General features: G+C 43.7%; 1 protein-coding gene across 2 annotated transcripts in view; it reads right to left on the bottom strand.

The window, feature by feature from the left end:
* CAMK1D (calcium/calmodulin dependent protein kinase ID) overlaps positions 1-26,899 on the bottom strand; it is a 238,297-nt gene that overhangs the window by 127,681 nt on the left and 83,717 nt on the right. For both annotated transcript variants that reach the window (XM_082072739.1, XM_082072738.1), the window contains exon 2: positions 12,481-12,612. In XM_082072739.1, the coding sequence (XP_081928865.1) occupies positions 12,481-12,612 (132 nt within the window). The remainder of the gene's footprint in view (positions 1-12,480; positions 12,613-26,899) is intronic.

Genomic DNA, 26,899 nt, shown 5'->3' with positions numbered 1-26,899 from the left:
GGTCCTATTAAGAAAACAGATCTCAGGTAAGAGTGCAAACTATGTCATCATAAGAAAGAAAATCAGAAACATATGCTTCTTATGAAAGAAGGAATTCCAAACAAAGTCAGCAATTCAGGGCCCTAACAGTAAATCAGAGCCAAGAGAAGGGAAAATCTCTACGTGCCAACCCCATCCTTTCGGGGGGAAGTTTGGTAGTGAACTCTGTGCCTGATCTTTCAAGTTCTAGAAGGAATAAATTGACTTAGTTCCAGCAGCAAGACCTGGGAGGAGAAAACCCCACTTTGTAAGATGCAGACCACATTCCCCATCCTCTCACGGACGTGAGCATTTGGATTCCCTTGTTCCAGTTGTACAGCTACATGAAGGGATGGAGAAGGGACATGGAGAGGCCCTGGAAGACTCCCCCTCTGCAGGGTGGACTCTGGCCTGAGCCACGGCAGCCTAAGTCAGCAGTAACACCATAAAACACCCGCTGTGCCCACCCATCATCCTGAGACAGGATGGGAAAGCCAGGATCCTGTGTTGGCTACGCTCTGGTTGAGTTATGGACGGAGGAACTACCTGTAGAAGAGTTAAGCTACAAAGGATGTGACCAGGCTCGTCACAGTGGTGCCCAATGATAGGATGAGGGGCAACAGGCACAGACTGAAGCACAGGAGGTTCCATCTGAATATGAGGAGAAACTTCTTTACTTTGAGGTGCCAGAGCCCTGGACCAGGCTGCCCAGAGAGGTTGTGGAGTCTCCTTCTCTGGAGACATTCAAACCCACCTGGACACATTCCTGTGTGATCTGCTCTGGTGAACCTGCTTTAGCAGGTGGGTTGGACTGGATGATCTCCAGAGGTCCCTTCCAGCCCCAACCATTCTGTGATTTTGTGATACGTACACATATGGGCTACTTTTTTTTTTGATATTGCGGTTCGGGAGGCACTGGACATCAGGCAAGGAGGCCACGTCTAAAGCTCTCTGTTCACCCTGCATGACTGCACAAGGCAAAGCCCTACAAACCTCGCAGACAATCTCAGCTTCGGCTTCTTTCCACTTCTGCTGTGGGCTGAGAGTCTCAAGGGAGCCTCGAAGAGTCACGTAACCAAGTTCAACAACTATGAATTTTCCTATTGACCAGAATAGCATTAGATCATATTACCCATGTCTATTTGTTAACGATGAGCGCTCGTTTCCCCACTCTGATGCCACACGGCCTGGATGCATGTTTTGTAAACCATAAATGGCAAGAATGATGCCTTCAAGACATTAAACACTGTGGGACACGCAGCAGCTCCACTCAACAGCAATTGTCTCACGTGTCCAAAAACACAGAAGAAAAAGTTTCAAACTTCACCAAAGGTTTCAACTTCCCTTCCACCAACGCACTCGTAGTAAATATAAAAGCAGACAACCGTCGCTATCACAGTAACATTTTCTCTTTAGCGAGGGAAGAACTGGCATTTCTATATGTAAATGCCAATAAAATCTGCATCTTTGTGGATTGTGCCATATCCACATATTTGTTGTGGCTCACATATGAGAGCACTTAAAAAATAATGAAAAAGCCTTTTCTTCTTCTTTTTCAGTTAGAAATCCCCTATGATCCCTTTTAAGGGCAAAGCTGTGAACAGCCACTGTTTTCTGTTCTAATTTCCAGGTTCACAGCAGACATGGGAGTGACCAGATTGCTCTGGAGATGCTTCCTGACAAAATGCATCGTGCTACAAATTGCCGCTGCATGTGGACTCTTCTGATTTTGGTGGAAGGGGATTAAAAAAAGTCTTAGCTCAAAAACAACCCCATTCTGATGTGTACTTTTCAAAGAAGTACATCAGCATGTGTTTACTATTGTGCTCAGCACCTGGTCCACCAAGGTCTGAATCCCTTCCAGTTGCCCGCAGGGAACGGCTGCTTAGCTGAGGCTGTAAACATATATATGTGTAAGCCCAAAAAGGTCCCAGTTTAATCCCTGGTGCGTCAGCCAAGACAGGAGATATCACAAAGGTATGAAGATATTTGAAGCAGGCTGTTATTCTATTCGGTGGGAACCAAACAGATTATATATAGAAATTTTGGACTGATCTCTGAAGGAGTCAATGCTGATGTGCAAAGACATATCTGTCAGACTTCACTGCTATGTATTTGTCAGTTGTTTTGTATTCAGCATAGAGCTATAATATATATTAGGTTATTTGTTAATGCTTCCTACTACTATCCCTTCTCAAAGATTTTGAACAAACTTTCAAGTAAAAAAACCCCATTCTGCCAACATATATTTAAAATGCCTTCAGAAAGAGTGTACTGTCTCTAAGAAAGCTTGAATTCACCTATGTGAATGGAGAAGTAAAGGAGGCAATAACCTCCCTGTTTCATGTAATGCTCCCTAATTTTAACTGGATAAAATATCCAGCAAAGTAAAAGCTAGCCATCGCATATCCTTAGGGAAATAATTTCATCGGCCACTTACTAATACAAATTGTCAGTATTAAAACTAACTCAGAGATTTCTGCACTTGTAGAGGTTTAAGAACTGGGCAATATAGGCAGATGTCCCTGATAGCCAGAGACACAGAAACACAGATGCCACCAAGGGAAATATTAGGCTTTACTTTGAAAACTGATTTGATTAATAGGCTTAAAGTCCTACAGTTGCAGAAACACAAATTCCTAGTATGGCCACTCTTAATTCAGAATAAAAACAATCTGTTCTGATTAAGCTGATTCCTTATGTATATGAAGCACAATTAAAAAATTAAAATTTATAATTTTTTTAATCAAGGCTTAATTTGGAAAAAAAATTGTCAATGCCATTTCTTTGATCAAACTGGGTACTAGGTACCAGTGTCTTGGATTTCTTTCTTTATTAAAAGACAAATTCTGTACCTACAGGGTTTTTTTAAAACTTCTTTTTACCTTCAAAATTCCTACTGAGCACAAACGAAGTGTATGAGTAAGCATTGTAAGAGTGAATCAATATGTATTACAGATGACAACTGAAGACTTAGTTGGCCAAATACCAATTAATTTATGCAGCTGTCAGTTCAGGATATATTGGATATATTCCAAACACAGAGGTTGCTGTTAGGTTTAACATGGTGTAATTGAAAGTGGGACAGAGTGCAGATATTTTCCCATTTTCCTATGGTCAAAGGCAGACCCCCTCTGCCAAGCTCTGGTTCAAGACATCTACAATCGCGACCTTACTGAGACACAAAATGTAACTGTGATTCACCTTCTAAAAATGAAAACAGGAGGTACAAGTTGCCAATGGAGTTGTTTTAAATTCACGCTGGGATCACACATCACAAAAGCTGGCCCACCGCTAACATCACTGGTCTAATTCCATATAATGGAGACCCAGAATATATCAGCTTGTATTCATAAAGCATTTTCTCATGCAGCTGAGAGCAAACAGCCCCTTTGGACAAGGTGTGCTCATGAAAACTGTCACTGCTGATAAGATTTCTGTTTCTGCCTTCTTGAACTGACATTTTTTGAGTACTTGTTTTTCCTCCCTGCAAATTCTGATCCACTTAGAAATGCATATTTGATGGTTTCCACAGCAAGACTTGAGCTCAGATGCAGCTGCGCACCTTGAGGATGCTTCCAGCTGGCCAGATGAATCCCATCTTGCATCTGCTTGTTTTCTTCTGTGCTGTGCTTCACAAATTCTAACTCTAATTCATCACTTAGATAACTCCAGTGTTTTATGAGTTAATGCCATGGATTTTAATGGCATGGAAGTAAGATAAAATAATATCTATTGATGTGCATTGACTGTGCATGTGAGTAACTCACCAGTCTTCAAAATGCAGTGATCTTGTGGTTAGAAACTGTCTCCCAACAGTACATCACAATAACTTAACAGAAAACACAGAACTCTCCAGTTAATATTTCAAGATTAAGTTAGAGAAAACAGGTAAAATGCAGTATGTCAATAACATTTTGACAAGGACATCTTCACTTTGCTAATGCCACGAGACCTTTAAACAGGAATTACTTTCATGGAAAAAAAACCTTAGTTTTGGACAAGATATTCCACATTACCCATGAAGAATCTTGTGAGAAAAAACAGAAGTGGAAGTGTCTGGAGAGAGTCCAGCGCAGGGCAACAAAGATGATGAAGGGAGTGGAGCATCTTCCATGTGAGGAAAGGCTGAGGGAGCTGGGGCTCTTGAGCTTGGAGAAGAGGAGACTGAGGGGCGACCTCATTAATGTTTACAGATATATAAAGGGTGAGTGTCAGGAGGATGGAGCCAGGCTCTTCTTGGTGACAGCCAATGATAGGACAAGGGGCAATGGGTACAAACTGGAACACAAAAGGTTCCACTTAAATTGGAGAAGAAACTTTTTCTCAGTGAGGGTGACAGAGCCTGGCCCAGGCTGCGCAGGGAGGTTGTGGAGTCTCCTTCTCTGCAGACATTCAAACCCACCTGGACACCTTCCTGTGTAACCTCATCTGGGTGTTCCTGCTCCAGCAGGGGGATTGGACTGGATGAGCTTTTGAGTTCCCTTCCAATCCCTGACATTCTGTGATTCTGTGATTCTGTCTTGCCTAATGAAGCCACTTGGGACTGTATCTTCAGCAGCTTTTAGCCACCAACATGTTCCTGAAGGTCTGGGTAGTAAGGACTTCTCAAAATGCTTTCTTTATTGCTACTGCACCACCCCAAAACCTGCATCCTCTAAACACCAAGTTGCAGCACTGCTTCAAACGGAGCCATTGCACTTTTTAACTCCCCACATCTACTGTATTTTGGGATAGTCTCACAGCTGCATGTCCTCCCACACAAAGACTAAACCACTTTAGCTTCTGTGAGCTTCACGATCACAAACTGAAGGCATCTGCTTGCAAATTAGGTAACTCTTAGCTTTAAACATGTGGGTGTTGACAAAGACAGACCTTATGCATCCAGGTATAAAGCCGAGTTATTTATCAAACTGTTAGATTGTATTAATGAGTCTTTATGCATCTTGACAGTTCTTTCCTTTTTTAATAGGTAACAGTGCATATAACCAGATACTTATAGCACTGAAACACAATTGTAACCACCTTCCTGAGTAATAAATACTGGAAAACAGGGAATATATGATCATTCTTTAGCTCAGAGGTCTAAAAGGAGCCTGGCTTTGTAATTCCAGCTATGCATAGGATGGGGTCAACACACAACACACACAGGGTGCAGTCACAGACTCCAGCTAAAGCTGAAAAACCCATTCTGCTAATTTGAAAGCATCTTAGAGCAACTATTTCAGAAAGCAGTTGTTTGTTCTTTAACACATCGAGTTATTGTCCAAGCTGGAGCTCTGAGTGACAATGTACTTTCATCCCATCTGACCTGCATCCTCCTCCCAGCATGGATAGGCCATTTTTTGGCTCAGGGTATGGGGTGACCCTGAAGAAGAACAGTTATGCAAGGGAGATTTGGTAAAATGTCGCCACCCAGAAGAGGGGACAGCTGCATTGTCACCCAGCAATTACAGCAAAATGACTTGTCGCACTATAACATACTTGAAGGAGCAAACTGTCTGCATACACACAGCACAGAGACAGGCTGGAACACAGGGATGCCATGCACCACAGCTAAAGCTATTACAGAGCACACTGCATGTAAACGAAACTGTGTAAAACCAGAGAAGACAGAAGGGATTTTGTTTGTGTTTGCTATTTTGGAGGGGATTTTTCTCTCTCGTTTAATGTATTTTAGGATTTTTAAGATGCCTTGATCTGCTTCCCTACATCTGCTTACATCTAATCTAGCATGAAATATAATCCAGGCAGTCCTGCCTGCAAAGTCTTCCCTGGTAAAGTTTCCAGCATCTCAGTGATCAAAAATGGTGTCAGCTTTGTTTCAGGTTTCACATTTTTTTTCACTCGCATGAGTTCTTTGCAGCAAAATAAGTTGCTTAATAAGAAGTCAACTGCAAGTGCCATGGCAGAGCCATCCTGTGCCGTACCCACATGTATAGAGTCAGATTCACTTTTACCTGAAACCCGAGAAGGGCAATTCATCCAGTCTGCATCTCGTTGATTCGGGAGATGAGCTCATGGTCTGAAGCTGATGTCAACCTCCAGGCACGCCAACCGTCCCCCCACCCTGCCATGTTTTGTAGATTCTGGCTCCTTTCCATCCCTCACCCGCCTCCCCAGCCGGGATGCCCAGAGCACCCAGCACTTATGGTGACCCCAGGGGTGGGCACTGAGGTCCCACCAGGCACCTGGGTCAGCTCAGCGAACACCTGAGGGCAATGGTGAAGTCTCTCCATGAAGGATACTGAAAATGTCACAGAATCATACAATGTCCTGAGTTGGAAGGGACACACAAGGATCATCGAGTCCAACTCCTGTCCCTGCACAGGACAACCCCACAGTTCACACCATGTGTCTGAGGGTGTTGTCCAGTCTCCTCTTGAACACTGTCAGGCCTGGGGCCGTGACACCTCCCTGGGGAGCCTGTTCCAGTGTTCAGCACCCTCTGGGTGAAGAACCTTTTCTAATGTCCAACCTGAACCTCCCCTGGCACATCTTCCTGCCCTTCCCTCGGGTTCTGTCATTGGTCACTAAAGAGAAGAGCTCAGTGCCTGCCCCTCCTCTTCCCCTTGTGAGGAAGTTGTAGAACATGATATATTCTTGGAATACATTCTTGCAAGGGCCACACTCTTCCACCACTGACATCAGCATCATTAATGGTGCCACTGGTCATCACCCCCTAACCGGGAGCCACACACCTGGGCACCCCAAGCCATCCTCAGGGCCTCTCTGGGTGACGGCTTTGGGGATGCCCTGATGCACGGATGGCAGATCCTGGAGCACGGCCGCATGGGGAGGGCAGAGTCTGCCTTCTGTCGCCCCAGCGCAACCGCAGCGGCATGAGCAAGCCAGGTTTTAACAAGTAAATCTACATAAAAGCTTTCTCTGAAAGTGATTACTTAATATGACAACCAGCTGTCTCTTCAATTCTTGCTGAGGCAGCCTATCTCCTCACCATTATTCACAGAAGGGGAAAAAAGGAGTGAAAAAAAGCAGCGAGCCTGTTTTGTCAATAAGATAAGCAAAGCTTCAGATAAATAATGTTACCTGACAGAGATACCCAGTGTGTTGTTATTGTTTTTTTTCTTCCTTTCCTAACTAACCCATTCATTGCTTTACAGGAAAAGGAGCTCTTAGTTCTGGGGTGTAAAGAGGTAATTAGTCCTTAACTCCTTAAACCCCAATCCCACAGGTTTGTTTTTGCAGCAGATACACAATCTAATTGCCATCACTTTTATGTCAGCACTTACTAACACAGGATCAGAGTATCTCCTCTTCAATTTGGCTAGCCCCATACTCCATTTGCATGACCCCGCAGAGGAAAATAATCCCCAAAGGTGAGCACTACTGGGCACCAGCAGAGCCTTCAAACTGGGAAACTGGAGTATGGGACCATCCAGGCCTGCAAGGGCTGTACTTTTTGACCCAGAGACAGCCGTGGCTTGACTAGGTGAATCTGCCCCACAAAGTCACTCAGGAACATTGATCTGAATTAATTAAATGCTTGAATTTATGTTAGGGCACATTAAACTTCTGCATGGCCAATTTTATTCAGAATTAATGTAGCCTTTGATTCTGAGTTAAATTGCACAGAAGAGTTTAGTCAGAGGTAACTAATGGGTTTCAAAACTAAATTTGGATTCATCTTCCTAGAGGCTCTGGGGTTGGCCCCGGAGGGATGAGCTCCTACAGAGCAAGAATCTGGGACAGAGAGGTTTTTAGGGGGAGTTTGTCAATGGGCTACTGAAAAGGAGCAATGAGGCACAATTTTTGAAATTATTTTTGTAGTCTTCATGTAAATCTTGAGAAGGGGTGGTTTTTCCACACTTGTTATCAAGGGTGTCCTCTTCAACGCTGTGAATGGCACTACCTCCTGGAATGGAGCAAGGGATGGACCATTGCCTGATTTCTGGGAGAGCAGGAACATCCACACTTTCATCCACTTTAGGAAAACTTTTCGTTGCTGGTTTTTGCTTAGTTTTATGATGGGTACAGCCCTGACCTCCCAGACTTTACAGGAGGATTCCTCGCAGCTCTTTCCCTGCCCCTTATTATAGCAGAAGCTCCTGGATTTAGGTGCAGGCATATAAAGGGCAATGCATGGATTACTGCTTGACCACCCAGTCCCTCATCTTGCAAAGAAACAGGAATGGAAAGCATTGGTAGGATTTTAGCTGACCTGCTAGAAACGGTTCAGTCATGCCGTCTAATAGGAAAAATGTCTTCAGTCTGCAATTCAGCACGGTTCTGATTTGTAATAAGGAATTTAATGGTGCCTCTCCCAGAGGATCTAGGAGAGTAAAGGAGAGGGGGTGAGGGTAAGAAATATCTAAATACTTTAGAAATTATTTTTAAAATACCTGTTCAGCAGAAACTAGCTAAAGCAGAGTATGATTTGCTAGCTAAGCAGCATTTGTTTAACAAGACACCCACTTGAGCACATTACTGCTATTAAGTAATCAATACACCTGCGTGCAGGGCTACACACAGTTTATTGTTCCTCCCCTTGCTTGACCTGGCACCAAATCTGTATGGTTGTGCAATTATCACCCAGGCAGCTAGAAAGTTTCTTGTGACAAACAGTGGTGTAGCCACTGTCTGTAGCCTCTGTCTGGCTCTTACAAGGTTCTTTTTGCTATTTAACTAGAACATCAGACTGGTGCTTCTGTGCCGTCCAACTCTTCGCAGCACCTACTGCCTTCAGGAACCCGTCTAACAGCAGACACATCTTTCAGCATGTTCACACCTGGAAAATTACCCTAAGTGGAAGAAATTTCCTCTGTTCTACAGCAAACAATGGAAAGGATCACATTTACCTTTCTGCTCTAAACAGAATGGTTGATTTCAGAGCAGGTTATGAAACTCCTCACATCTCAGGTCAGGAAAAATCACACAAAGGTGACCTGTCATTCCCCACCACCAGTTAGTTAATAGGGCTGTGATAGTCCTGTCCTAGAGATCCAGTTGTCTCCCTCAGATTCTAAACCACAGCACATTTTCCACTGCTAAATAAATACATTTTAAAGCTTAAAAATTATGCAGCCTGACTTTTCACTTGATTTTGTGATAAGACGTAATATTTTGCCCTGTGTCCAGCTGCAGGCAGCCAGCACACAATTAAAAGGTACTAACTGAAGACATTAAGAAAACTCCCCCCCTTCCCCTGATGAGGTACCAAACACAGGTGACTCTCTCATCCCTTTAGGCCTGAGTTCAGCAAAGTGAGCTCAACCTACTCACAGATTTCACCGCCACGAATAACTGTCTAAAATTAGGCGCATGCTTAAACGTTTTGTTGGGCTCAGGCTCCCGGATTAAGTGCAGACTCAATCTCTCCTGGTGCTGCAGTCAACAAGCTCCTTCCCACTCCATCCCCACCCATCCGAGTCTTCGGGGAGTGTTGCCATGGATTTCCACGGGACACAAAAGAGTCCATATTGGAAGAACCCTGTTAAGGTTGCTAGGCGTAAATATTGACTTAACGGCTCTTCCGCCTTTTTTCTTTTTTAAGAACAGATTTGTTGGCCATGGCTGGAAAAAAAAAAATAGGATGATGGAGTATGCATGATTCACTCTGGCACTCACACAAACATGCAGATCAGTTGGCTGGCAGCTCGCTCCTCTGTTAGCAGAACATCGCTTCTCAAATGTGCTATTTTGTTTTGGCAGCAGGAGCATCCAAGGCCTCAGACGGGGAGATGAAATCTCCTTACCTTCCACGTACTTCATGTGGGGACCACTGACCTTCCCCAACACGGAACATTTGATTAGTACTTCCAACAGCTTTTTGGCTGTGACACACAAGGATTGACACGATGCTGCAACCATTTCATACTAAAAAACCAGCACAAAAATCTCCCTTCTTGGACTTGCTCTTCTGGGCCTGCTGACATGAGAAATGGCTACAAAACGAACTGCAGGTAAAACTTTTTATTCAAAAGTGTTTTGAATAAAGGCTGTTTCAAAGACAATACATATTGAGACAGAAGATACTTAAGGTCGCATGGGAAGTCAGCAGCAGAACTGAGAGGGGGACCCAAGGGTCATTGGATTTGTGCTTTCATCACCAGGTTCTACTTCCTACAGTATTCCATGCACAGACTTTTAATCCTGAATCTAAAAAAACACATTATTTAAAATACAACTTGAACACATTACATCATTCAAACACTTTTCCATATTGATTCTGCCAGATCCGCATGACTTGGCAGGACTGGCAGGGGGACAAACCTCCTGCAGAGCAGCCTGAGGGTAAAATGTACGTGTGATACTTGTGTGTACCAGTTCTGGACACAATAAAAACCTGCTCATCACACACACAGGACCACGAGCAGCTTACCTGAAAGCTGGCAGAGGCTGCAGGGAGTATAATCAGGATATATCTCACTGGAGTTTAAGCATCCCCAAAGATACAATGGAAAAACAGAAAGAGAGACTAGGATCGAGACATGTGTCTATTTATATTTGCTTTGCGTCCACCCTCTGTGGCTCTACACCTTTCTCTCAGGGAACAGGAGCCCTCTGTGCACATCCCCCTTGGCACCAGAGGTTCGGCGCAGCCCCTAATTAGACAACACACAAATTAGCCATCCCCAAGCAATATTAAGCTACCAGAAATCCAAAACAAGGACACTTAGATACCTTTGGAGCTTAGCAACAGCTGCTCAGGATCCACTCCACCTCTCTCAAATCTATTTTTATGGACAGCTTTTGAAGCAGAGAATCCACTGAACAAAGAAACAAGTTGATATCCCCTCTCCTCAACTGTAGGCAGGTCCAGTTTGTTATTTTCTAAGTGTCTCCTTGGTGGCACATACAAATTCAATAGTGTGTCTGCTAGCAAAGATGTCTATTTTCAGAATAAATACAATGACATGCAAAGTTTGTATTAGCAACAGCTCAGCAGAAGACATGAAGGAAAAAAAACCTCTCTTAAGGTCCTAAAGTGCATAGGACAAGGGACCAAGTAGGTCTAATGTATGAAATTAAGGAACTTTCCACCCACTCGCTCTCCTGCCCTTGCTGCTGGAATAGCACAGCCCGGGTCCTGCCTCCTGGCTTTTCAAGGAATTGTTTGCAGAGAACAGAAACGTTTCACAACACAGAAGTAAGAAATAACCTCTAGGGTTTCTCCGCTCTACTAGTTTAGGGTCAAGGCTGATGCACGGCAATCCTTACTGCAGGCCAATATTGCTGCTCTTACAGCCACACATTAGTATTAGGGGAAAAAAAAAATATATAGACAAAGACCATTTCAAGCTGCCAGTTATTGGCTGTTATGACCTGGTTATTGAGATGGTAACGGTTGAGCTTTATGACAGGTTCTCAATAACAGTACACAGCAAGTCAACATGCTGCATTTATCACTGGATTTACATTGTACTGGCCTGATGTGGGTCCAGCAATAGGAGCCTGGAGGTGTTTGGGGCCCCACTCATGTCCCTTCACTGAAAAGGATCCCCTCTGCCACCCGAGACAGCTGAGTTTGCCCCTGGACCTGCTCCGTGGACTTTGGCTGTCTGAGTATTTAGTTGAGAAATATCCAGTTAAAGATTTAGGATAAGATTTGTGACATGGTGCCCAGATGATGAGCCATCAGCTTCCACACGACCAAGAGCTGGGGCAAGAAGTCCCACTGAGGACAGCAGAGCAACAGCAATGAGATTGCCCCAGTCCAACATAGATTCCAACGTAGCTGTACCAACTTTAGTTCAATGAGAAGGTGTTTTTAGAAGTTTAAAACAAATTATGTGGACCAATCCTAAACTTACGAACCTCCTTCTGTTATTTAGATAGAATTCAAATGTGACAAGTTTAGATTCAAGTGTCTCAAGTCAGGTGAGATGAATCCTACCTTCAGGGCATAAGATGAGGAAGAAGTTAAGGATCAAGTCTTTACTGACTACACTGATGTCATAGCAATTAGGAGCTGACTTTTTTTATCTGTGTCTTCAAGCCACAGTCAGGAAAATGTACACACCGTGGATAACCCTGATAAAATAGAAGTTGCCCTGAAAAGTCACTTTCAGAAGTGGCTGAGGTACCTTATCCATGGTACATGCTACCACCATCTCTCACAAAAATCTGTCACATCTAATTAGTTTTAGAGCAATTAATGTACCCACTGTTTTAAGCACTTGGAAATTAGAACCCTGCTCTTGCCCTCCTCAAAGCCAATGGCCCAGCTACTGGGTGGATAAGGTCTTTTCAGGGCACTGTTGGTTTTCCTTCAGCCCAGCTCCACTTCTTTCCCATTTTGCAGTCATCTGGCTGTATTAATACAAAAGAAAACTGGAGCATTTCTCAAAACATTTTCAGCAGCATTTCAGCTCAGGTGATCTTGTCTCCCTGTGATGGGCTGAACAACCTGTCAGTCACACTTGTCAATCACTGTTCCTGCTCCTTAAAAGCAGGAGTTTAATCGAAGTGAAGAGGCAGAAATGAAGGTCTGATACTCACTTTCTCAGGACTGCGATTTCATTCTCTATGCTGCTTTCCTTTCCCTTCAGTGCCTTCTTGGGAATGCACTTGACCGCAAAGAGTTTCCCACTCGCTCTCTCTTCAGCCAAAACAACTTCGGAGAACGCACCCCTGAAATAAGAAACGAAAAATCCCGATTTTAAGCAGTGCCTTTTCTTTGGCAGCTGTTAACTGAAACACAACCATCGAATCTCGTTCTTTGAGTGTTGTTCGATGGCTATTCTTGTTAATCACCACAGCGTCGTTATGAGCATCTTGCTTTGCCTTCGCAGACATATGCAGACATTCACACTCAGGCAAAACATGAAAGGCTTTACCCATTATGATTTTAACAAAGAACTGTAGTTCAGCAGAGGTATAAGCAAAGCTTGAAAATCAGAAAACATCATTTCTATACAGAGGGGCATGGGCCATAGTCCAGCTGCTGATATGATGGATTAAAGTTTTGGGATGTTTAGCTCATATAGCAGCATAAAGCCCCCAGGACTCAAAGGCACATCAGTGCCAAGAGTGCTCTCGGTCCCTCAGTGACCACAAGAGGACGGGGCCTCCGCTCTGGTCCTCCCAGCAGCCCAGAGCATCTCCCCACCATTGGCCCAAACCTCACCCAGACAAGCAAGCAGCATCAGGATTTCTCTGTGTACACAGCGTTGTTCCACAACACAAACTGCCGCGTGTGTAATCGCTAAAGCCAAAGAATTGGATTAAACCACAAGTCCCAATGCTGGCTTTAATAGCAGCCTCCCTATGGTTACCCCAGAGAGGATTACACAAATAAAGAAACTTCATCACAGCAGCCAGTCACTAATTGCCCAGAGTGGGCAGTGCCTCTCCTTCGTTAGGTTATTCCATAGCAGTGTATTATTTCTTGCACTCTCATTGCTCCCTCCAAAGCATCTTGACCTGAATGAGAAGAGCCCAGGAAAATGTTACAGTCACTGCTCTATACACTTTTTTTTTCTGTTCTTACACTGTTTTCTCTGCATTTGAGCATCATTCAGACACTGCTGGTCTGGATAGACCCTTGCTATGGCACATTAGGACCATTCTCAGGTTCTAGTGCTCATTAATGGTTTAGCAGTGAGTTACTGGGCAAGACAGAGCACTGGCCTGAGGAGGAACAGCAAACCTTTGCTCCTATTCACCAGAACCTCCTCCTGGAGCACCCGCTTTGTCCAAGAGCAATCAGAGCCGAAGACTCATCTAACCAGACCACAACTGAAGGATCCACCAGCCAAGGGTTCATATTTTATTTATACAAAATAAAATAAAGCATCCTGCCACTTTATTTCCCCTCCATCAGTAGATTTATTCTGCTTTTCTAAATAGCTCGCTGTGAAAAATGCTCAGAGCAAACCCCACCACGCTCCAGCCCACTCTTAAAACGTTAATGTTTGATCGCAGCCCTGGCTACCACCAGCTTTCTCTGACTTTCATCCCTCACAACGGCTGCTTATCTAGATATTTGCAGATAAACAGAAGCGTTTCGGTTCCGGGCCAGGCTCTTCCTTTTTAAGTCATGCATGTCGATGACACAAACAAGCAGCTGTGACCTCACCAACGGTTCCTGAGTTGCAAAACGACTGAATGAATCACTAACCCGTGGATAAGTGGATTAGCAAAAAGGAAGAGGCTGCTGCTTGGGAAAGAAACACTTTTGTGGGCAGCAGTGATAGGAAAAAGGCAACGGGAAGTTTAGGAAGGGATTAAAAGAGACCTTTGCAAACTGTTACGGTGGGTGTTTGACACTTGTCTACATGTGGCACTGACCCTCTGAACAAAGAACGTTTTGCCTCGTTTTTGCTGAAAAGGACAGCGACCCAGATTCTGACTGTGTTTATGCCACGCTGAGTACAGAAATGATTCACTGTTTTCTGCTTTGTGTAAAATCTGCCACAGCAGAGCATCGTGGGCTCCAATTCAGAGCCCAAACAACTGGTCTTAATGGCTTGTGAGATAAAAATCCAAAGTGTTTTTAAAGACCTAATCTTTGTTTTCCTATTACCAACAGTCCTAATCATTTGATTCACCAAAAAGGGTTTTCATCCCAACCCTCATGCTTGGGACAGCCATACCAGAACTGCAATGAATGAAATCCTTTTACTGGAAAGCCCTGAGACCCCTTGGTGCTTATCAGCTTCAGCTGCAGACCAGGGCGCTCAGAAGCTCCCAGCTCTATTTCATGAACCCCTTAAGCCCCATCTGCTTAAGCTTTCAACACTGCACTTCGCTCCAGCTGCGTCTTGAACAAGCTTTTTCGCCTTCAGTTAAATGCTGTTAAAATCAGTGTATTCATACCTCTCATCTAATGATCACACGGCTCTCTCAATGTTTATGATATTATAAAAACAAAGAGCTCCCATCCCGATCTGGATTTCATTGCCATTCTCAGACAACAAAGTAAAGGAAATCCCTTTATATTCCTCTACGCAATAAAGGCAGCTTTGGGAAACACTTTATTTCAGCTGCCTTCACCATTTGGCTGGATTTCTTTCTCCACTTACCAGGACAGCTATCGGGTTCAATGGCTGGAAACAGCCTCTTGCGAATTTAAATGACATTTTTTCGGGAGCTCCGAGATACTGATAAAAACCAATTCCTTATCTTCTTAACAACCTTTCTCATTAAAGCATGAAATAAGCTGGACCTCTGCTAAAGCATTCACTCAACGTGTCAACCCTGGGCACTGATGGCATCATTTTTTTATGTCCAGTTTTTTATGAGGCCATGACAGGAAATTGCTGGTACTGGGAAGAGCCCCTGGGTAATGGGGGGGAGAGTTTTGGGGTGAATTGGTCGGAAAGGGAGATATGAGGTGGTCGGCACCATCCCATGCACTATAAATGCTCCCGTGTTCACAGAGCAACAAGAGAATGGACAAAAGAAAGAGAAGTGAAGAGCTGAAAGGAAAGAGAAGGGAGGGAACAGATGCAGATAGGGATCAAAGAAACACAGACTAAGAGGAATAAACAGTATAGGAGAAGAGAAAAGAAATGGAATTAATAATAATAGCAGGGAGCATCAGCAAGGAAAAGGCAGAAAAGACACTCCTGGAGTCTACTGGAGTCAGAGGAGAGTCAGAAATAACAGTGTATAGACAGGCAAGAAATTACCATCATTTCAAACACACAGCTGAATTCACCCACCCTTAACGATCCAGCCCAGCCCACACTAAACCCCTCTTGACTCACACATGAACAGATAAATACCAGAGAGAAAGTCAGAAAAGCAGGGCTACTCATTTTCTTGCTAACAGCAATATAACCTACAGCAAATTCTCCACCTCCTCAAAAAAGCTCCCCAGAACTACCAACCTGGCTGGCTTGCAAAGATTTTTCCCCTAAAGAATTAATATCCCCTTTAAAATTAAGACATTAATGAGGGAAGGAATTTATCTCTAAGAATTTAAGAAGACTCTTTGTTGAGGGTTAAAAACTATGTACAGAGTTCTAGAAATATGTTGGGTTTGCGAAAATGGTGCATTTTACACCATTGAAGTGACAGGACGTCGTTTCCATTAAGCATCATCAAGTAGTGTTATACGATATAAAGAAAAGTAAGAAGATACAGGAGATGCTGGACTAGCAAGATGCAGCACATCTGCAGCTGGACCAGCACATCTGCAGCTGGACCAGCACATCTGCAGCTCAGACAGGGCTCTGGATTAACACCCACTTCTCCTAGGAGGTATCGCATGGTCTCTAATAAAACATGATGTTCCAAAGACCTGCCATTTGCAACCCACATATCAGTATCTCTCCACAGTCACAGCAACCAGACAGAAAGAGATTCAGAAACCTCTTGGTGCATCTTGTATTTCGAATTATGAGGTTTTATCTGAAATTCTGTGCAGGGAAAAACAAAATTTCTGTGAAGTAGACAGGCAGACTGGGATATTTCTTAGTCAGTGAAATAATAAGGAAGGTGTTTGTGAAAACATTTGAGGAGTTTTATTCTCCTTTTCAAAAAAAAAAAAAATATGGTCCAAAACTTATTTTCACGCTCTGATACAGATTAAAAAAAAAAAAAAGAAATCAAGGAGAAGAGGTTAATTGATTAACAGTTATTATTTTAAAGGTGCCTGCAATGGTTCGGATGTCCCGTTCCCTTGTGCTGGGAAACAGGTAATTTCAACCTCTCCAACATGCCTGGGGACCCAACACTCAAGCCCCTCCAGGAGCGTTCGCTGCCCTGCCTGCACATCATAGCAAACACATTAAAAAGCGGCACAGTTTTGAGGAAGTAGGACAGAGGTGGAAATGGGTAAAGGAGAAACTTCTGCAGAATTAGACCACCTTTAGCTGCCACAACACACGAGCAGCAGCCAAACCTATTTTTGAAAGTTTTGACCATGTTATTATATACCCTAGAGGATCGACTCTGTTCAAACTTCTAATTAAGGCATGAAATGATTTCATAATCTAGTTCATTTGTATATGACTTAGGAGCAATGTATGAGAAAAAAAAGAGAGGTTATATGACTCACTGTGTCACCCTAAGATAATGGCAAATTCTAGAAGGTAGTTGAGACATTCTGACCCCTTTACCCTTTGCACATATCTGGACCATGGAGGATCATATGAGATGTCAATTTGTTATAGTTTTAATTAATTTATTTCTCATCCTGTTTTTTTCTTTAATCTAGATTTAAAGATTAAGATTTTAAGATTAACGTTGGAATAGGAACAGCATTCATACCCAAACAGTCTGGATTTTCTAATAGAAAACAATGGCTGCCAGGCTAGGAAATAAAGGATATATAACTTTTTCATTCATCTATTCGAACTATAATTTAATATGGACACTTAATTTCTGGAATACAATGAACAACATACACGGCGACAGCAAATCTGTTCTCATTCATCAAAAAAACACCCGCTGTCAGAAAAATACTGCCAAAATTAAGACAAAGAGTTGATGGAGGGATACAACATCTTTTTTTCCATTGACAGGAACCTCCATGTTGAGCAGTTTTCCACTGCATTGCCAGGTGCTCTGTCATACAAAACCAACAGACACAGTCAGGAAACGCATTTCACATCTTTGGGCTGGGAATAGCTAATGATCTTAATTATGATACAGTTCTGTGTGTACTTTGCCCCATCCAAACCACGGAAAAATACAGTGAACACTCATTTGAAAAATATACCATGTTCACAGTGAAGATCGCTTGAAGACAAGAGACTGGCTGAATCAAAATGGGACCAAATCAAAGAAGGACATTTCCATAGCATGGCTGCAGCGACCACAGACAAATTCTGCTCCTTGAGTCCCCAGAGAAAAGTGACTTTGAACTGCACCACAAACAGAGGCAGGTACATAAGAAAAAATCTTCTCCGGTATTTTCACAGCTTTTCTCATGGGCCTCAAGGGGTTAACAATGGGATGAGCTCAGGCTCTGTGTAACCGGCACAAATTTTCACACATCTTCACTCTCCCAAATGCCAGGCTCATTCCAACATAAACCCAAACTAAGGCTGGAAATAAAGCTTTTCATTCCAGTGTCATGTCCACAAATGTCCTGAGATCTGTGTGAAAATTAATTTAGAATGTAATTTTCAGTATCTCAGTGATGTCTGAATGCAAAGTTACAGAACCAAACCGTGGAGGGTGTTTTTACCCAACCAAGAGCAAAGGAGGCGGCTTTTGGGATTCCGCTGCATATGATACAGAAGTCAAATATCCTTACACATTCTCAAGAGCTGAACATAAATTTACAGGGAAAGAAACACACTTCCTAATGTGGTTGCGGGCATCTATTCTTTAGAGTACAAATGCTTTTTTCTAGCTATTTTCATTCATCAAACACACAGTCCCAGCTCTGCAGCCCCTTCTATGGCAATGCTTCCTGGGCAAGAGCAGAAAAACCAGGATCACTCTATTACCACCAGTATTTTTAGCCTCACTATTCATTTGACTTCTACTGAGCCACTCAGCCACAACCAAAAATGCTGTTTCCTACATTGGAGGCTGGTGAGTGTCCGCTGTAACATCAGACAGGGCTTTGCTCTGGGCTGTGTCACGTCCCACCTGCTGTGATGTCCCCATCCCATGATGAGGGGATGCCTGGGGCTGGGGACTTGCTGGGGCTGGGCCTGCTATTGCACATTACAGATCATAGAATTATAGAATTATTTTGGTTGGAAAAGACCCTCAAGATCATTGAGTACAACCATAACCCAACTCTAGCACCAAACCATGTCCCTAAAAGGCTCATCTAAATGCCTTTTAAACCCCTCCATGGAGGGGTTAAACTCCACCACTGCCCTGGGCAGCCTGTTCCAGTGCCTGACAACCCTTTACAGGAAGAAATTTTTCCTAATACCCAATCCGAATCTTCCCTGGTGCAACTTGAGGCCATTTCCTCTCATCCTATCACTTGTTACTTGGGAGAAGAGACCAATACCCTCTGTGCTACAACCTCCTTTCAGACAGCTGTAGAGAGCAATGATGAACAAGACTTCCAAATGTCCCAAAAATGCTCTTGCTGTTGCCTCATGAACACCAAACAATGATGGCAAGAGGCAAAAATACTGTTTGCTGAGTGTTCTTGTAGCAAGGAGAACATTCCTGGACCATGGCATATCTGTGCCCTGAGCCATCGCCTCATGCCGATACCATCAGCCTGTTGTCTGAGCTAGTAGGCAGGTTAAGACCATTGGAGTCTTCCAATGAGCAGCTGCTTCCCCATAGTGTGAGAAGATTGTTCAGCTTGGAGAAGAGATGCTGAGAGGGGATCTCGTCAATGTTTATAAATATCTCAAGGGTGGGTATCAAGAGGATGGACCAGACTCTGTTCAGTGGTGCTCAGTGATAGGATGAGGGGCAATGGGCACAGACTGAAGCACGGGAGGTTCCACCTGAATATGAGGAGACATGTCTTTACTTTGAGGTGCCAGAGCCCTGGACCAGGCTGCCCAGAGAGGTTGTGGAGTCTCCTTCTCTGGAGACATTCAAACCTACTTGGACACATTCCTGTGTGATCTGCTCTGATGAACCTGCTTTAGCAGGTGGGTTGGACTGGATGACCTTCAGAGGTCCCTTCCAACCCCAACCATTCAGTGATTCTGTGAGCCTGGGAATCACCATGCCCAGGGATGGGCAGCACATTCCCAGCTCCAGACCTCACCTCTCCACCCACCTCACTGCTTCCCCTCTAACACATTTTTTCGGTGAGGGGAACCACACCAATACACAGATCTCTGATGGAACTTATAGCCACAACCACAACAGATATCATACTCCAGGTAGGGCTTCTTCTTTCTTTCCCCTCCTTATAAGCCAGTCTGGTTTTCTACCACCATTACAGGGCAACTTGTGGCAACAGAATGAGCAGCACGAAGATTTCATCTTGCGTAGCACCAAAAGTGTTTGGATTTGTTTGGATTTAACTTCCATTTTTTGGGGGGTACTATTATCTACAATTACAGCTTAGTGTTTTGACAGTTTTTGTCACCAGAGTGAGCTGCAAGAGTTTTAATGATAAGTTGAGGCTTATTACTTCTTCTGGTTTAGCTACTCAATATTTTATACTTTCAGGGGAAAAAAATGAAAAAAAAAAATTAAAAAGGAAATAAAGAAAAAAAAAATCATGCAACCACAAACACAACAACAAAACCAACAAAAATAGAATTAAGATTGAAAATCCATGTCAGCTACTTAAAGGAAAGTTCCTTAGAGAAGACAGACTTCTATTAAGCCAGAAAACACCAATTTTTAGGTGCACATTATAAAGCATTAAATTATAACAATATAGTCAAGGTGGTTTCCTTCTCACCTCTGCCTCTTCCCCTGGACCACCTTCATGAGAACACAACCTAGTCCTTGAAGGGCAATAATCATTTTCACCCAAGGAAGAATTGCTGGAAACCATTTAAACCATGCTATAGTTGAAATTAGTTCTTCACTTTACTGAGGAGTCTCAGGTCCACAGGGGGGCCTGGCACACACCACCAGCGCACCTTGTCCCTGAGAAATCCCCTTTCCTTCTTTCAAGATGATGTTGTGAGGCATCCAAGCTACTGCACTGTAGCCTTGTGTCCTGGGCACTCCTCCCTGCCCACCACCACCAACACACCAGTTCAGGGGCTGCTGCTTTGGGGGCCAGTGGAGAAATACCATGTTTGAGACCTGTGTCCATTGGAGGGCTAAGAAGATGATGAGGGGTCTGGAGCACCTTTCTTATGAGGAGAGACTGAGAGCTGGGTCTGTTCAGCCTGGAGAAGAGATGTTTATAAATACTTCAAGGGTGAGTGTCAAGAGGATGGATCAGATTCTTTTCAATGGTGTCCAATGATAAGATGAGGGGCAATGGGCACAGACTGAAGCACAGGAGGTTCCATCTGAATAAGAGGAGAAATGTCTTTACTTTGAGGTGCCAGAGCCCTGGACCAGGCTGCCCAGAGAGGTTGTGGAGTCTCCTTCTCTGGAGACATTCAAACCCACCTGGACACATTCCTGTGTGATCTGCTCTGGTGAACCTGCTTTAGCAGGTGGGTTGGACTGGATGATCTCCAGAGGTCCATTCCAGCCCCAACCATTCTGTGATTCTGTGTTGCAGCAGAGGTAGGAGAGCAAAGCACCTCTGAGGTGGCTTCCAGCCACACAAATGGGAAATCCTTCAGTGCCTGGGGCACTCCAACTCATATACCAACAGCATAAAGGCACTGAAGCTCATGGCCAAGGAGACATCTGGTCAAAAAAGCGCCATTATGTGCAGAGCAGACCAATGAATATGGGCTTCACTGCCATAAAATTTAGGTACAAAGATGATTAAAACACATAAAGCACAGAAATTAAGCCAAAATAATAAAAGTTTCTGCAGAATCTCTTCCCTTTCTGAGGTGAACTAATTTGTTTCAGCTGCCTGGTTTATGCTAATTTAATAGGATGCTATGCAGTCTGTTCTGAGACAGTGATGCATGGATGCTAAAAAGGGAAACTGGCCTGGCACAGATCCCCAGCCATGTTTGTTATTACAGTGCTTTCCTGAACTGTTTGCTCCTTTCTGATTAATCCTGACCCCTATTAGAAAGGGAAGTATTGTCTTTAAAGGCCTATTACATTTACATTACATCCTCTGTGGCAATCACAGTAAAGCTATCCAAAATCAAAAGCAAAACATACAGCTTTTTGTGTTGAGCTCTTCCTTCCATTATACACTGCACAAATGAGCTCTTAAGCAGTTTATTTTCTCCACTGATGATCACTTTCTTTCCAAAGTGAATATTTAAGTATCTTTTTTCCACTTTCATGGTATAAGACAAAAAGAGCTCATTATCTCCCAGGGTTTAACTGACGGCAGAATTCTCATGAGGAAATAACCTTTCTTTTTCTAATAATGACCTCAAACCTTTCTTGAAGCATAAGTGTTCTCTGTATTTTTTTTTTCAAAGCCTTTCCTTGTTCTGACACTGATATATGCAGGGTATATTACAACAGATCTGATTTCTGGAGCTCTTATCCAGCCATGTAAAGGAGATTACACCAACTTGAAAAAGTCTGTTTCTTCTTCTTTCTCCACATGGAAACGTAAGAAATCATCTGGCACGCCATAGCACTCTCCAAAAGTCTGGCTCAAGTAAGGAACAACTGGATGACATTGCAACTTTTAAAGCAAAGCAAAGATAGTGCAGAGACTATAGTTTTATTGCAACAATTCTTATGTTCCTTGTAAAGCCAAAGTCTTTGGTTAAGATGAAACCAGCAACTGTGTAAAGAATAACTTTGCAGTTGTGTCTAAACCATGGGAAGCTCCCACTTAACCAGGATTTTTGCCTAAAGGTGTCTGGACCTTCCCAAATCCAAGTTGCAAAAGTCTGCACAGCACCTCATTGATTCAGGTGGCATTTATGTACCTACAGAACAAACCCCCAGTATCAGTTCTGATGGTCTTCTTCACTGATCATAAGCAATGACTGTATTATTTGACCTGTGATTTTCAAACATCAACTCTGTCATTCATGAACTGTACAGCCTGCTCTACAAATGAGGGACCTGAGCAACAGGAACCAAATGGACCTATTTTTTTTGCTTAACTTTAATTATTTGCAAGCAAAGAACTTTGCATAATCTCAAAGTGCACACTCCTTTTGTACTCAGAGAAGTATCTCCAACAGATTATTACATCCCATCCTAAAATATATTGAGGGCAGCATGCTATGACCCTGTAGGAATCCTTAAACCCTGTCAACCAAAAATTCCCTGCTCCATTTACTGCCTGACTCTGGTCAAAAAAATCATTTGAGATGTGTGGGCATTAGTGCCGAGATGCCCGTCAGGCAGCTGCAATGAAGTCGCATGGCTTCCAGCCTTGGGATCTGGTCCCCCTCCGAGAGAAAGCAGTGTCAGACCACACACAACAAAACTCCTCTGACCATATCTACATGGATGTTGTTGAGATCTAAGCTGTTCCATCATGGCTCCTGTTATGGGCAAGAATCATAGAATCATTTCAGTTGAAAGAGACCCTCAGGATCATCAAGTCCAACCATAACCTAACCCTCGCACTAAACCATGTCCCTAAGAACCTTATCTAAATGCCTTTTAAACTCCTTCAGGGATGGTGACTCCAGTACTTCCCTGGGCAGCCTGCTCCAATGCCTGACAACCATTTCCAGGAAGATTTTTTTCCTAATATCCGATCTAAACCTCCCCTGGCACAACTTGAGGCCATTTCCTCTCGTCCCATGACTTGCTACTTGGGAGAAGAGACCAACACCCTCCATGCTCCAACCTCCTTTCAGGCAGTTGTAGACAGTGATAAGGTCTCCACTCAGCCTCCTTTTCTCAAGGCTAAACAGCCCCAATTCCATCAGCCACTCCCCATCAGACTCATGCTCAGACCCCTCACCAGCTCCATCGCCTCCTCTGCACTCTCTCCAGCACCTCAATGTCCTTCTTAAGATGAGGGGCCCAAAACTGAATGCAGTATTCATGGTGGGGCCTCACCAGTGTCCAGTACAGTGGCAAGAAGATGGTAAATGCAGCAGTGCCTGTGCTGGGTTAACCACCTAACTGGTCAGGTGAATCGCAACCTAAACACACCTCTTGATCTTCACCGAGAGCAAAGGGAGCCTAGGAGGAGTGATCAGCCGAAGTTGTTCACAGTGTGGACACTTTGAAGGCTAAGAGAGATGGATCTCCTCCCCACCTCATAGGACCTGAGCATGCAGAATGACCACACATTCAAAACAAAGGTAAGATTATGACTCGTAAGGCTTCTACACCCATGATCACAGCACAGTTCTTGCTTATTTAAAGAACAAATTTACATCAGTTCATCAGACCATGAAATCAAGGCACATTTCCTAGGATGTGCCTTTTCCTGTTTAATCCTTTAGATCCGATCCACAGCCCCCAGTCAGGACACACTCCCTGTGAACGTGATGAGCAGCCGCTGAAAGAGGAGGCCACAGGGTTCAGAGCAGTCACAAGCACAGCTGAACAATTCCAATTGTCTAAGAGCCCTTCTGTGCCGCCACGAAAATTTAATTGGCTTGTTCTCATCCTGTTGTTACCCATCCAGCCGGTTCTGCATATCTGTTTTAAATATTTGGACTAAAAATGATGTGTATTTTGCATCCTCGCCCACTCTGAATCGTAGCTTAGAATTAAAAAAAAATAGAGACACAATTCAGCACAATGGAATATAAATTGCCTCATAGCTCAGAATTGAGCTCTGATGGGAAAAGCCACCGCAGGAGATCCAGAGCTCCATCTGCAGCCTTACTTCCAATGGCCACCTCTTAAAACACTCCAAGAGTGTTTGCTTTCCTGCTCCCCAGACTCTTGACTCATAAATCCACATGCAGTTTCATGTCTGAGCTGAGGTACATTAAGAAATCTTAGCAAACTGGTTTGCCTAGTAACGACAAGCTTCAAAATAAATGCTTTGGCAAAGATTATTTCAGTCTAAGTGTGCACAGAAGTTACCAGGCACTTCTGAAACTCATAGATACTACTGTAAAAATAATGGTGACACACTGTCTGCCCGTGCAAGCCTCAGCCCTGTTTTCACTCAAACCTCAGTGCAAAAAGAGTTTTCCTTTCTGCTTCAGTTGACAATTTCTCCATGGCTCCATGTCTAAGGTGCTGTGTGGAAACTACTGAGGTTCCTCACAAAATAGATGCAGCACCAACACAACTTTCCTCACATAAACTCTTTGTCATGAGCCTCCACACTGCTCTGAAGGAGCATTTTTTGATGTCATGGAGTTATACTGGGACTGGGCAAAAAGAAATGTAAGAAACCAGAAGGTAGACCAGCTTCCACCCAAACCATGCCCAGCCTAAGCGTTGATCCAGATGAAGCAGAACGCATACAAGGCCCATCAGAGGTCCTCTGGGTTTATCACATGTTTTTAACAGCAGAGAAGGCCAATGACACAGGCAGCAAACCCATCCCCTGAGGACGAGAATCATCCCTGCCTTCTGCTGCTCTGCCCATATGATGGTAGAAGACGGCATCAGGAGGGATGAGTCCCTCCAGCGTGGTAGATCCACACCAAATCAACTGAGCCCATTAGAGAATCACAGCAGAGAAAAGGTGCTGGTGTTTCCCATATTTCACCTTAAAGAAGGACAGACCTCCACCCCCTAGAGTTGAGTCTAGAAGCAATCAGTCATTGAGATAGTCCATGGAAACCAGCAGTAAGACAGACACTGATACCTCTGTCATATCCTCCATAAAAGCATTTAGATTCCTGGTTTAATAGCAACCAGTTCAGTCTTCATAGAAAACAATCACTTATCTCTTTGTCAACCCTGCTGGTAAGGGGATGAAGACTAAAGACCTCCAGATCCATCTAGGCAAGCTGTCGCTACTGAGCTCCACCTGACTCACCAGACCTGTGACAGACTCTGGTTGCCTGCAGCTTTAGTACACCTAAAAACACGTGCCATGCTGGGCCACCCGCGCCTCAGTGTTCACCTCCCATTCTCCAGTGAGCAACAGCACAGGAGGAATTATCTTGGTGCCCCAACCAGCTCACAAACACCAACCAAAGTCAAGTGCTGCACAGGGACGACCTTCTGTGTTGGAAAACTTCAGCAGAAACAATCTGACAGCAATGCTGATTCCCTTTATCTGAAATGTAATCACAGCATGTTATAGTCTCATAATACAATGACAAGTTTCCTAGGAGATGACTGCCACACACCCAACCTATTTTTAAAGCCAAAATTTCTCAGAACTCATCTTCATCTCAGGTTGACATGCTACACACATTGTACAGGTCCGGATAACCCAGCCCAGGCCTTGGACGGCAGGTCTGAGCAGCACCGTAACATGCCCCATGAGCTGGACGAGGGCGGGAGAAGGGAACAAAGCTCTTTAAACCTGACACTAATAATCTCTGTGTTTCTTTGGAAGCTGTTGCATAACTACAAATGTGAATAAAAAGGAAGCAGCATATTACCCTCCCAGGTGACATGAACCACTGAGGATGAACATCACCCAGAAGGATTTCATGAGAGAACTTGCAGAGTGATGAGGAACAGGCAGGATTGCAGGAATCTCTCTCCCAATGCACTGTAAAGGTTATCCGAGAGCCAATTCTCAAAAATTCCCAAAGTGGGAGACCAATGGCAGTGAGCGGGGGAGCTAAACAGAGCCTAGTCCAGCTGGTAACAGCTGCCACAAGTTGCACATGGTACCGATGTGCTGTGGTCGGTATGCCAGCCCACAGAAGGGATGGGCTGCAGACTATTCAAAACAAGTTAAAAATTGATTAAAAAAGAAAAAAAAGCTAGAAAGATTCAGCAATTTGGCCTCCTATGAAACTTCTGTTTAATGTAATTGAAAGGGCTTGAAGGGGAGGAAGAGTTGGACACTTAATCCTGACAGCAAGTGTACAAGTCAATCCCTGGGGTCATTTCAGGAACAGATGAAGATGGGACAGTGTCTGTCCCCACCATGATCAGATGGGGAGGTTCACAGTAAAAAAAATAAGCTTTGAGTCCTTTAAAACATGACAAGTCAAAAGGATGTGTGTGAGACTTAGAACAGCAGAAAACACATGATAGTTCCTCAGGGAAAGCAGTTTTGCTTTCTACAACGAATAAGAGCCTAATTTTATTATAAACTTTATGCTCTCTTTGAAACAAAGCCCTTTCCCCACTAAAGTATTTCCAGTTCTAAGTGAATAAGAACTCATTCCAAGCAAATGGAGACTTGAGGATCCTGATATATAAACTCACATGGCTTGCCCATGAAAAGTATCCTTCTTAACTGGTTAAAGGCAGACCTGAAGAAGGCAAAAAACGCGCAACATAAAATAACATAAAATCCACCCCAGAATACTAAGGACACAGTTTGTGTCTCAGAAAATGCCTGCATACATCTCACTGAATGCTAGGGGTGTACTCACAGTATTATAATAATTACATTTTTGTTAAT

The sequence above is a fragment of the Streptopelia decaocto genome (genome assembly GCF_964273445.1).
Source record: "Streptopelia decaocto genome assembly, chromosome: 1".
Lineage (NCBI taxonomy): Eukaryota > Metazoa > Chordata > Aves > Columbiformes > Columbidae > Streptopelia > Streptopelia decaocto.
This window is presented reverse-complemented; position numbering and strand designations above follow the sequence as displayed.